This window comes from Neolamprologus brichardi, chromosome 5, assembly GCF_056152115.1.
Source record: "Neolamprologus brichardi isolate AB-2024 chromosome 5, ASM5615211v1, whole genome shotgun sequence".
NCBI classification, from domain to species: Eukaryota; Metazoa; Chordata; class Actinopteri; order Cichliformes; family Cichlidae; genus Neolamprologus; species Neolamprologus brichardi.
In genome coordinates, this window is record NC_142108.1 from 7,219,119 (window position 1) to 7,231,798 (window position 12,680).

The 12,680-nt window shown below is 40.1% G+C and overlaps 1 protein-coding gene across 1 annotated transcript in view; it reads right to left on the reverse strand.

Moving 5' to 3' along the window:
• The window catches only part of dnah1 (dynein, axonemal, heavy chain 1), a 29,140-nt gene extending 23,356 nt beyond the window's left edge, over nt 1–5,784 (reverse strand). Inside the window, exons 1-12 of the mRNA XM_087840582.1 lie at nt 5,688–5,784; nt 4,795–4,962; nt 4,638–4,689; nt 4,322–4,505; nt 3,963–4,101; nt 3,704–3,836; nt 3,161–3,313; nt 2,785–3,040; nt 2,541–2,698; nt 2,219–2,430; nt 1,277–1,575; nt 993–1,143 (exon numbers count right to left, since the gene is read on the reverse strand). Coding sequence (XP_087696708.1) covers nt 993–1,143; nt 1,277–1,575; nt 2,219–2,430; nt 2,541–2,698; nt 2,785–3,040; nt 3,161–3,313; nt 3,704–3,836; nt 3,963–4,101; nt 4,322–4,505; nt 4,638–4,689; nt 4,795–4,962; nt 5,688–5,690 — 1,908 coding nt within the window. The 5' untranslated portion in view covers nt 5,691–5,784. The remainder of the gene's footprint in view (nt 1–992; nt 1,144–1,276; nt 1,576–2,218; nt 2,431–2,540; nt 2,699–2,784; nt 3,041–3,160; nt 3,314–3,703; nt 3,837–3,962; nt 4,102–4,321; nt 4,506–4,637; nt 4,690–4,794; nt 4,963–5,687) is intronic.
• Between the last annotated feature and the right edge of the window lie 6,896 nt (nt 5,785–12,680).

A 12,680-nucleotide genomic window follows, 5' to 3' on the forward strand; every position in this document is an offset into this window, starting at 1 on the left:
TTATAAGAGTATATACCCCCATTTCTTTGCATTTTACTTCCAAGGAGCCAGACCTTCTTCTGATTTCCCAAAGTAGTCTTGAGCAATAGTTATCCAGGCTTTCTGAAGGTCTTTCAAAGTTCTTTGGACACTGGCTGCTTTTTATTTATTTATTTATTTATTTTATTTTACAAATTTTAGGGTTAGTACTTATTTTCAGAGAACAATTCAAACATAAAAATGGTGCCTAACTCAAAGGCTGCAAAGGTCCACTTTTAAATTGTATCTTTAGGCATTTATTGTCACAAGTCAAATCAATGAAAAGTTGGACAAAAGAAAAAACGGTAGACTTAAAACTCTATCTACAGCAGATAAACAGTATCTGAAAGTCACGTAATGTAGAAATAGGTAAAAATACAACAAAGATCTGACACAGGACCTGAGAAATATATCTGGCTCTTGAGTTAATCCATCTAGCTTCATCAGAAACGGTCTAAGTTGAAGGGTGGCTGTCAAGTAACCAACCTTATGGAAGGGAAACAGGGAGAAAAGGCTGAGGCATGCTGAATTATAAAAGAACTGGACTGAAAATCAGTGACAATAGGTTATATGGAGTGAGTGTCCATCTGTAAGACACAGTGGAGACTCTGTCATGAAACGAAAGACAGCTCACATCCAAGGAGCTTTGAATGTCCTTGAAGAAACCTGGAAAACTAATCCTGAACACTACACTTTCTTAGAATGCCTTTCTAAGAGAGTGCAGACTGTGCAGGAGAATCAAGGTGGTCATAGTAAATACTAATCTTCGAGCTCCTTAGAACTACACAAATTCTCTGTTTTTGTCTTATATACTTTAATTCCATCTATGCTTGAATGTTTCCGTCCCATTTTTCCTAATAAAATTTGACAAAAAGAGAGAATACTTAAACCTTTTTTTCAAAGTACTATATTTTGAAGCCTCATTGCATTCTCATTTGTAAAGTATGCTGTATTACTCAGGAGATTTGATTTACCCTATTAAGCAGAGGCACACTACGTGTGCACATAATGCTGTTATCAAACAGGTTCACTGTAGATGCTGAAAAATTCTCCAAGGGGGTGCTGTAATGAACCCCACTTTCATCCAGAACCAGGTCCACCAGGAAAATAGGATTCTTCTTTGGCCTAGACATGGATAATTGTTATATTACAGACATAAATAATAATTATTTTAATCAGTTATATTTCATTCATTATTACAAAGTCCAAAAAATGGGAAAAGGAAAAGAGAAAGTTGTGCAAATGCATTTTATCGTACTTGTAGTGGCTAGTGATTAGGTCATTCCCCCAGACGAAGTCCTGAGGACACATCAGGACATTGTGGCAGGCATCCATCACGACCTTGGTCAGGCTGACCAGTGAGTTCTTCACAAGGACGCGGAGGGAGTCCTGCATGTTGTAATGCACCAGATTGAGGAGTTTAGACAGCTTAGAAACCTTGTAAGTCTCCCAGCAAGTCTCGTTTATGTTGTATGTTCCCTTGCCCATATTCGCAAGGTTGTACCGAATGCTGTTGGACAGTGTGCTGGTCCAGTTATCTCTAAGAAACAGGGTTATCTGGATAAGGAAAAAGAGGTTAGATTAAGATATTTATATTGGTAAACCTGTAGTAACAAAATGAATAATCTCCTATATGCTTATTAAATAACTACAGACGCTATCTTGTTTATATGGCTAAGATGTATGTTTTGTTTGACTGTTCTTCAAGTCAGAACAAAAAAGGGATATGAAGACATTTAGCCAGATTTGCCGGAGCAAACTCATTTTCTGGTGTAAAAACAAAGTACTGTTGAAATTTGAAAAGATCACGCAGTGGCAAAATTGCATGTTAGAGGTGAAAAGTCTGAGATTATTGTGACTAGCTCTGTTGCATATGGATGTCTGGGAGTTTTTTTCTTAAGGCGCAAAACACAGAGAATATCTAAATCAAGTATGCAAACAGATTTACTAACACTCGCAACTCACTATTTATTGCTATTTGTGCCAATATTTAACATTGAATTTGAAACTTTTTTGCACTTGATAGTGAATTGAATTGTCTGTGCTTTGCAAACAGCACAACTTTTGTAAATTACCCATAAAAATGACCACAACTATCAGCACTATTTGGGGATTGCACTCACAGGCTAATTTGCCCTATTTAGTAACCCCGGCCGGTAAACACAGGTTTTTACTTGATACTCTCTCGGTGCAACAGTACCTGAGTATGCGTCTGAGACTGGTCAAGTTCAAATTGATGCAATGGAAGTGGTTTACCCAACATCAAGTTGAACAGCCTCATGTTTTCTACTTTTTTGCACTCATGCCACATTTCAGAAAGCACACAGATCAGCTCTGGCCTAGTTTGCATGGACTTGAAAATAAATGCAGCTCGATTCGCCTCATAGGCAGAGTAAGGAACCGGAACACACCCTGCATAGATAAAACACAACAGTGTTTTGATTCTGAAGGTGTTAGCAGATGCTACATTTCCTTAATTAAGACCTGAGTGACCAGGAAGTGCATAATGCTAAATATCTTACCTTGTGAAGGCACATATTCAGGGTCCTTCTGTGGCAGGGTGATATGTGAAAGGTCTTCAGGGCAGCTCATCACTACTTTGTCAAAAATCAAGCGGTTCATTGTACGGTCATAATCCAGTCTGACCTCCTTCTCCAAGCCTGCAACACACGTCTCTAAACTGCACACACAATATTGCATTTATCCATCCTGTTAGTTAGTAAAAAAGCAGATCATACAGAATTAATAAGACAGGATATCACTCACTTTTTCAGCTTAAGGCCAGGAGCTGAGAGGCCACGTCGTTTGATTCTCTGGAGACTATCAGTATTGAGAGACGGTGTTTTCCTACAGATGGGCATGCAGTCCACTGAAAAGTGGTAGAAAATAAGTGCCTCTGTTTCCTCTCTGTAGCGCAAGGCAAACTGGACCCGCTCAACAAAGACACGTGGGTCTTCAGCACAGAATAACAGTCTGATCCTGGGTATCCAGTACTTACTGCCTGCTATTAAAGAGTCTGTTTCTATGCAGAAAGAGGGCGACAGATCAATGACATGGTCAGTAACAGCAGAGAGAGAGATGAAGAGACAACACTCTAGAGTTACAACAGTTTAAAGACATTAAAAACAACCAGGGGATTTACTCTGCTTATGCTCTTCATTTATATCAGGACTTCCATTTTTGTCTGTCTGGTGGACCTTCTCTACCAGATACTGACATTTCTCCGTACAGTAATCAAGAATTCCAACTAAATGCCAGCTGTACTTCGGAGGTGGGCTTGCGCTTGCAGACTCATCTGCAAAAGAACAGAAAAGAGGGATTTAATAACACATTACTACATTTATCTATAAATTCACTGGTGTCTGTGTTGTATTGTTGTATGGCCACTTATAAATTGCTTCTCATTACCTTTTAATGAATATCTTAAATTAATCCCAAAAAAGGATTAAAAGGAAGAAAAAGTGCCAAAAAACTTGAGCACCACACATTGTTGAAATGCAGTTTACAGATAAACTATATCCTATGTATCATTTGTAACAAACTAAACACCCTTTTAAAAAATGGCTGAAGATTCATTGATTCACTGATTTTAAATTGACCTTTGCCTACATAGATCTACAGACATTAGGAGGCCAAGCTCCAACTCCAATACAGCAGCTACATGTACATATCTATGATACTTTACCATTTGTAATTTCATCATCTGTAGGTAGCAGGGCTTTTCCAGGAATAGGTTTTCGATCAGGTGATCCTTCAGCATTGCCCAAAGCAAGCCAGTCTTCTGGAGTCCGGCAGTCATATTCTTCATTATCAAACAGCTTAATAAAAAACATGGGAAAGTTTGGTGTATATAACATTATATATAAATATGGAAAGTATTGCAATGAGGAAAAAAAAAAGTCTAAAAAGAGGGACTTGATTGGACAGTTGTGTAACAGGCTCACCTCCAGTGGGAGGAACAGCGAAATAGGACCGTCTGGTATGGTGTTATTTTTCAATGGTCTTGGCAATAAGAGATCAGAATCTATGCCCTTTTCTGCCAGGAGCTCTTCAACATGTAAATGTAAGTATTCCCTTCGACATCTGTTAGCAACACAGTATATAAAGACGCAGTTATTTCACAGCAGTACTTTGAGATAAAACAACTTAATGACTCTACTAAAAGCTGCTGTACAATATAGGAAAAATGAGCATGTATTGCACACTATATGAGACGTGACCACTGAATCTGATCTTACAGTATTCAAAATAACCATGACTACAGCAGCAGATGCCATGTGTAGTACACAAAAATAGTACACACCTCTCTATCGCTAATTTGCGGGGAATGGAGCCAGGACGGGTTTTGTAGGGTATTTGGACTTTGGGTTTTTCTCCACCCCGGCAAAAGTATGGATTCTCCGAGAAGAATGAATTATGTTGTACATGTGGTACAAGGCAATCCTCAGCAGCCCATCTGGGTCGATGAGGTGGAGTCTTGGCGACTGCTTTTGAAGTAAACAGAAGTCATATTTTACAGATAGCACAAAATGTTTTGGGATTTTTTTTCTAGGAGATTTTAAAAAAAAATCAATGCAACAATAAAATATCAGATGTCTAAAATGCCATACAGTACTCACCCTCCCGTGAGTTATGACCAAATGTCACCATGGACTGAGGCTCTGACACCTGCTGGGCATTAGATGTACAAGCCGCAAACACATAAGCAATTACTCAAGAGTTTCTCATTAGAGCAACAACAATCAGTCATTTTAGAGGAATCAGAGAAGCTTTTACCTGGAATTTTAATGTAGAGATTGTCTCAGAGAATATTCCCCTCTGATCTCTCATAGATCCTTTCCCCACTTTAAAGACATTGTATTTCTGACGAGTTGAAAGCTTGGGCTCTGGAGGATCTCTGGGTGGATGAGGTACCCCGGAACCAGGAAATCCTGTGTTCTCACTCTTTCAAGCAGGATTTTTAAAAAGTGTATGTGTGAGCAATGACAGCTGGGTTTAGTCACCTACTTCTTCAATGATATGATTTAACGAATATTAAATGTGTATGAAAAGTTGAAGCTTTATATGTTGCACATATAAGTTCATACACGCGTTACTAAAGTAGATAATAGTACAAAATGTAAAAGGGAAACTAGACATTACTTAACGCTGAATACACGATGTACGTTAAACGTTTTGCCCGACTTCAGCTGGAGGTAGTCTTTTAACCCAGCTGTCCCCAACCTTTTTTGCGCCACGGACCGGTTTATGCCCGACAATATTTTCACGGACCGGCCTTTAAGGTGTCGCGGATAAATACAACTAAATAAAACTAAATAAAACCGAAAAAAGGAAGATTTATTCATAACACACGTGAAAAGACCCAGGAAAACCGAGTTAACGAAAAAAAAAAAAAAAAACCGATAACAAAATAACGCTAAAAACCGATGAAAACACTGAAAACCATACATTTTACACCCGAGTCTCACTCTCGCGGCCCGGTACCAAATGACTCACGGACCGGTACCGGGGTTGGGGACCGCTGTTTTAACCGACAGGGTGTTAAACATACGCCGGGTGCTTAGCCTTAGCATTCAGCCTTTGTGATTGGCTTTGCTGAACACAATTAACGAGTAGCATTTGGTAATTTAACTCTGTAAGCAAAAGGGGAAAAAATAAGTACGACATACCATATTTTTCAATTCAGTTGCAAGCTGTTACGGGTCTTTTGTGTGTCCACCACATAGCTGAAACTGAACTGTAGAGAAGCTTAGTTTCTAAGTGGAAGCACTGTTAGACGCAGAAACGGTTGTCATGGGGACGAAGATGATAGTAGATAGTAGTGGGGAAACTTTAGACTGGTTATTCTTTATTTCCCTATAATAAAAAGCCTTCCCTTCACATGTGTTGGGTAAAATCCAGATTTTAGAAAAGCGCATGACCTGTCGAGCCAGTCAGAATGTGGGACAATGTCTCAAGATGTGGGCCAGGGAGACAAGGAATAAAAATACTGAGTAGTTGCGATGTGAAGGCATCTTGGGTCCTTAATAACTCACACAATATTAGGCTAAAGGAAGAACAATGTTAATTTTCCCCTATAATTTATTTTCTTTTTTTCTATGTTGTGAACAAAAAGACTATCAGTTATCCATTTAATCTAACCTGCAGTGGCAACGGATGCATGTATGTCTTCCAGGTATGAGTCTCTTCCTGGGTCAAAACTAGCATTAGAGCACACATCTGCTACCCTTTCTTTAGGTTTCCAAAAGTCTCACATATTACAGAAGTTGTCTGTGGATGATATAATGGAGAGAAGGAAGGTAGATGTGTTTTATGTGCAGAAGACCAGGTGAACGGGGAGCAAAGCCAGGAGCTTTGGATGCGGATTCAAATTGTGGAAGAGAAAGTTAAGAAAGAGGGGTAATCCTGAAGGAAGAGTACGTGAAGGGTTTTGAGGAAGTGATGATATAGGTGTGGTGAGAATAAGGCACGACGGGACCACAGATCATCATTCAATGCATCTTTATTTACACTCACCACAACACAACACCACACACACCTGAGTCCCTGTGTTTTTACTCGGCGGGCGTGATTACGGATGCCGTGCAGGTGCGTCCGCCCTCCCTGCACGGCACCACAGACCACGCCCCACCACAATAGGATTGTAAGTTTGAAGCTTAAAATTGGAGATATAATCTTGAATATTTGAATGCCCCACATCTTGGATATTAGTTAGAACAGAGAGAGGAATTCTAAAGTAAGTTGGATGAAGTGGTAGAGTGTGTCTAGAAATGTGGAAGGACAGATAGTGGTGGAAGGAGGAACATAGGGTGGCATAAGGGAAGCATTTTGTGTATCATCTGTACAGAGGAAAGAAGAAAAAGGACTGGTTCTTATATAGCGCTTTTCTACTCTTTCTGAGCACTCAAAGCGCTGTACACAACTTTTACATTCACCCAAGCACATTTTTCTAAGTGCTTTCTAAGGTAACATTCACACACACATTCATACTCCGATGGATGCATCGGAGAGCAATTTGGGGTTAGTATCTTGCCCAAGGATATTTGGCATGCAGCCTGGGGAAGCCAGGGATCGAACCACCAACCTTCCGATCAGTAGATGACCTGCTCTACCACCTGAGCTACAGCCACCCCAAGGAAAAAAGGAGAAAAAGGAGATTGGTAGTGAAATGAAGAAGAGTAGAAAAGCAAGAGAGATGAAGAAATTAGAGTACTGAACGGTGAGGTTTATGGCAAAGAAAGATGTGGCAAAGGTAAGGCCTTACTGTGAGTTGTATATGAGGTTGGACACTGAGGAAGGAGAAGAGGATTAGACTTGGTTTTTCTTGGCTAGACTGAGGGATCGAGCTGGAAAGGCTCTGCTTTTCTGGCTGCTCTTAAAGAAAAAAGACCAAAAAAAAGAAGCTGCTGCTTCAATAATGTCTGTGATGATAACATAATGGAATGCAACTGGAGCACACACTCCCTTGACCCTAAATGTTCTTCTCTCACGGTGTAGGAGGTCAGTGTCTCGTTGTAGCTAGGTTTATGAGGTGATCTAAGTTACTGTACCCAGCTCCTATGAGGTACTGGTCGAGTAAAGACTTACTGACTTGATATGGGTCCTATCGATGTTGTAATTCTGTGCCACACATATCTATCATTTAGGATGGGCTTGCTTAAATGTTTAGCTAGGAGTCTTTTTCTTCGTTGTCCTAGACTGAAAAGAGCTCCAAAAGGATGATCTCACACAAAAAGGACATGAAAATAAAAAACTTCCCTAAGGAGCTAAACAACCCACATCTAATGACATTATCATATCAGAGTGCTCTCAGCGCTTAAATCATCCTGACCACAGCAGTTTATTAATGATTAACACATGCCAGAGCTATTGATTACATCAGCGAGGAGATCCGGCCGAGAGAGGTTCCAAAGAAACCCACACAAGAACCACAAGTCTCTGATGAGGTGGTGGTCCTCGAAACAGAGTTGCCTGTCAAAGTCTGGCTGACAGTACTGTAGCCATCTTTGGAGCCAGGAGCCCGCCATGGAAATGGGACTTGATTGGACAGATGTGGCCTGCAACTCTCGATGAGTGGAACTGATTAAACTCTAAAAAGCTTTGTTACAGCCTTGATCCACCCTGTATTTCTCATTCTCTCCCAGGAGGCCTCCCTGCTAACTCCAGCAGCCTAGGAGCAGAAGACTGACAAAAGAGATCAGCTGTTAAAAGGACATGAAGATGAGTCACTTACATAATCACCAGCAGGTATAATCTGTCCTCATCTCTGCCACCTCCCTACTACACAAACAGTGCTGTCATTTTGGGAACACTGTGCCTTTGCCAGTATACTTGCTATTTTACCCTAATGACATCAGCATGGGCTGCTAACTTTAGCTCCTCCTGTAGGCCAGATGTTGGTTGATAGGATCAAACACCACTTATTCCTCCTTCGCTGCCTCATTGTTGGGCAGTCCGGGAAGGCCTTAATGGTTGCACAGATTCCCACATACCTCTTTTCTTATAGAGAAACCACAAATCCAACCACAAAAGTGGGCACACACCCCTGTTAGAGTGTGATTTATTTATTTATTTTTTTCACATTTGCACACTTCAGTGGAAATATACAAAACTATGCTATACCCTCCCAGGGAGCATCGTTAAATGTCCTGAGAGTATGGCTAACAAATGCTCGTAAGGGATTATATATATTTGCACATTTTGCACTGGAGCTCAAACCCCTGGAAACACAGTGGGAATAATTTACACCTAGAACAAACACCCCATTTCGAAGCCCTTTTTCTTATTTAAAGGGCATCTGATCTGGAAGATAACACCACAGTGGTCAATGAATGTCACGAGTGTCAGTTGGTAAATGAAAAAGACGCACCACGAGGGCAGCAAATGTCACATTAACATGGCCGCGCTTTGTTCCTCTGCATTTTACAAGGGCGAAGCCGATACGAGCCACACATGCATGACGCGGTACCCGTGCAGATTTCAATTTTGACATTGCCTGCTCCTATGAGTTACTGTTGTTTAACGGTGACCTTTGCACTTGGCTATGCATTGAAGTTGCCATCATGAGTTGGATGACTCACAGGTGGACTTGGTATGCCAGTAAAAACACTTTTAATGAGTTGAAAAGGGCCTCAAAGCAACAAAGCGGCCCAGAGCCTGCAACTTATGTCCTGGGACCTGAAGCAGCTGCATTTGATTTTTCATTTTCCCCATTTCTAAGCATGACTTCTGAAGGGGGACAGAGTAAAAATACTCAAAGCTAAAGATCCATTTGGTTACTTATCCCAAACTCCTAGAATTAGTGTTAATCACGTAACCCTGCTTCATTATGCTGCTTTCTTCATTTCGCTGTTTGGTATTTATGTCACATTTTCATGCCAAAGTAATTTTCTTTGAATTCACTGAAGCTGTTTGAAACATGTGTTTTAACTGGGTGTGTAAATCTGAGCTGGAAGAACGAGAAGGCAGAGAATTGAATCCACGCACATGTAGTGTGTTATTGTTGTAGAAAACCAGTGAGTGGGTGGGCAAAGTAAAAGGTTATCAAGTGACTGTGTCAGTGCTTGCATGCATGTGTTCGTGCATATGTTCATGTGTCGGAGTGACAGTGTGTTTATGTGAGTCACAAACATAAGGAAATAGTGAGTTTCTTAGTTGATTATCATAAACAGATATACCAAAAAAATAAAAATAAAAATCAGAGACAAAAGATTAAGTGGACAGTATTTAATGTGTACTTTCATGTGTGTATGTGTACAGTATACAGTTTCATCTATTAATAAGCCATCAACTTTCAACTGGTGCATTCCCAGCATGCTTGTTTAGAAGCAGTAACAAATAGGAGGAGGAAAGCAGAATTATTCTTAAATTTCCTCTTTTTTTTTAAGTATTTGCCAAATGCTGTCAAACAGAGCACAGATTTTTTTAGCACAGCTTTTCCAAATATCCTGGTTTTATTTTGGATGATTACATTATTTCACTTTTCACACAGAAACAAAAGCTGCCAGGATTAAAATCATTAGCACACCCAGTGCTGATCATCAGTTCTGTGTCCTTTTTGCTGGATTACAGCCTGCAGCGGTTTGCTGTAGTTCTCAGCAAGTTTCACACACGCCTCCTGAGCTCTCCTTTCTTTCTCTAAATTAAAGGCAGCATCTTTGTGGTCAAAAAACTCTTGTTTATTTAATTTGATCAAATGATGTGCTTCCAATATGCTTTCCTAAGGTTGTCCTTAGCATACTTTAGTCTGGCTTGAAGGTGTAACTTCTGCAGAATTGGAGGTCACCCATTACGGAGTTCTCTCTACGGTTCTCTGACTTGGCTAAGTCATTCACTAGTGTTTGGCAGTTGTTTTGGGATCTTAAGACACATTTCAAAACTGGCTAGAGATGAAATCTTTTGAAATCCTTTGCTTCCTACCTTTATCAGTCTTGTTCTGCACTGTGTGGCACTCTTTGAATTTCTTGATGATACTTGGAAGCGCTGTGATAACTTTGTATATCCGCCTCCTGCTTTGTGAGCACCAGCAAATCTTTTTCCCCCTCAAGTCTAAAGTGATTTCTTTTGTTTTTGGCATGATTATTTCTTAAATGACAGCTTAAACCTTTGCTGATGTTTTTATACTGTGTGTAAATTCAAGAAAACCCTCAGTTTAAACCTGATTTGAGCATCAAAAAGTTAAAGCACATCACTGCACAGCAGCGCTTTATGCTGTGGCTCAATAAAAAGGTCAGTTTTTCAGGAAGCTAATACAACTGGCTTTGGTAATATTTGTTTGTTCTTTCTGAAATAATTCTGTTATTGTGTCAAGCAGAAATGATTTCTGCTTCTAAGGAAAACAAGTATGTTTAGAAATGCTATGCTGAAAAATTCCTTACACTGATGAAAAAGTATTTGGAAAATTTTAAACAAAAACATAAAATTTCACAGGGAGGCTAATTTTACCATTTTCTCTGTGTAAAGGAACAGTTCTGGATTGTTTCAATTAAGGTTACACATATGTAAGATTATCGCCATAAGTCTTCTGTGAGCAAACACTCACAAATCCACCCATGAGTTCACAGATGCACACATTATTGTTTTGGCAGTGTGCCCCTGGGCTTCCCAGAGGACCTTATTTGTCATTCTGCCTCATCTGGCATCTATCATTTTCTGGCCTGACAACTTAATCTGTGTCATTCATTCTCTCACATCAAAGAGGCACAGTGTAATCTAAACCTATGATGCTGAAACGTAAGCATGCACACATCGTCTCACACACACGCAAAGTAGATGTGCAAATGAACAACAAGTTAGCAGTCTGCCTGTACGCTGTCTGCGCTCGATTAATGTCAATGTGCGACATGAGGACTGTTACAATAAACACCAGTAAGGATGTCTCTTTGAAAGCTTTCCACACTGGTTATCATTCTCACAGTGATAACAAATTAAAGCAATGGACCGACTTGGTCCTGCAATCCTGGGGAAATACACCTCTAATCTCTCCATTATATTTGAACCATAGATCTTTCTACCACATTTCAACTGGTGTTTTCAGGATAAAGTATTTAAACGTCATTGATTGCTAGTAGGATTTATTGGATGTACTGGGCTATCTATCCTATTTAGTTCATCTTGAAAAGCCTAGAAAAGAAAAGAAATCTGACTCAAAGTTTAAAAAAAATGTCAACATGCCAATTAATTCTAACCCGAGTGCTTAACTCAAGCACACCATGTCTTCTACTGGTTGCCCCTGTGGCCAGTGGATAATGGCATGAAATCCTACTGTGTGTTGCCATAGCAAAATGTCCACAACAAAATGGAGATGTTTTAAATTAAGCTGGGAAAAAAAAAGTCAAAGCAAATGAAAGCGCGATCATGTCGGCCTCTGGGCCCATGTGGAGTAAAGTCATGTAAGGAAGGAGCTTAATCCTCTTCATCCCTGGAAATACAAATGAGCTGACATGTAGATCGCAAATAAAGCATGAAGGGAGAAGGAGATGCAGAAGTGTGGACTACATGTGCTTGACACACACATGTATGAACAGCCTGGACAAACACTAAGGGTGAGAGGTAGGGGGTCCCTGTTCTTCTGACCCTGGCTCTCTAACCCCACCGGCCCCCATTAAGCCCTGTAAATGAGAGAAAGAGGAGCAATTAGAGGAGCAATTAGAGGAGCAGTCATGGGGCAGGTAGGAGATCCCCCTGACCCTTTCAGGCTGGTATTTGACCTCTCACAGCTGGAAGCTTTGATGAAGATACATCTTGAACATTGAGAGAATGTATTTGCTTGGAAAAAAGAGTGCAGCACATGTTGGAAACAGTGGATTAATTTCTTCTTTTCTAAATTATTGTTTAAATATGTTCACACTTTACTACTCATCCTACCAACAAACATACCAAAAAAACAAACAGCATAATGATCATTTTTATTGTCAAAACATTATTTGCAAAAAATGCTGTAAAAAAAAAATCTCAGATGGATGTCACTTCATCTATATCTGTTGTAAATTTCTTCCTTCACTCTTTCATCTCTCTTTCCTCTTGCTTTCCACTCTGAGAGCAGCTCGTGCCTGGCGGGCCTGTACACAATAAAGCCTGAGAGGCTGGCCTACATCCACATCACACATCTCACGGTTTCTCCTTTCGTTTTACTCCAGCAGTGCACTACATGCTAAGAATAG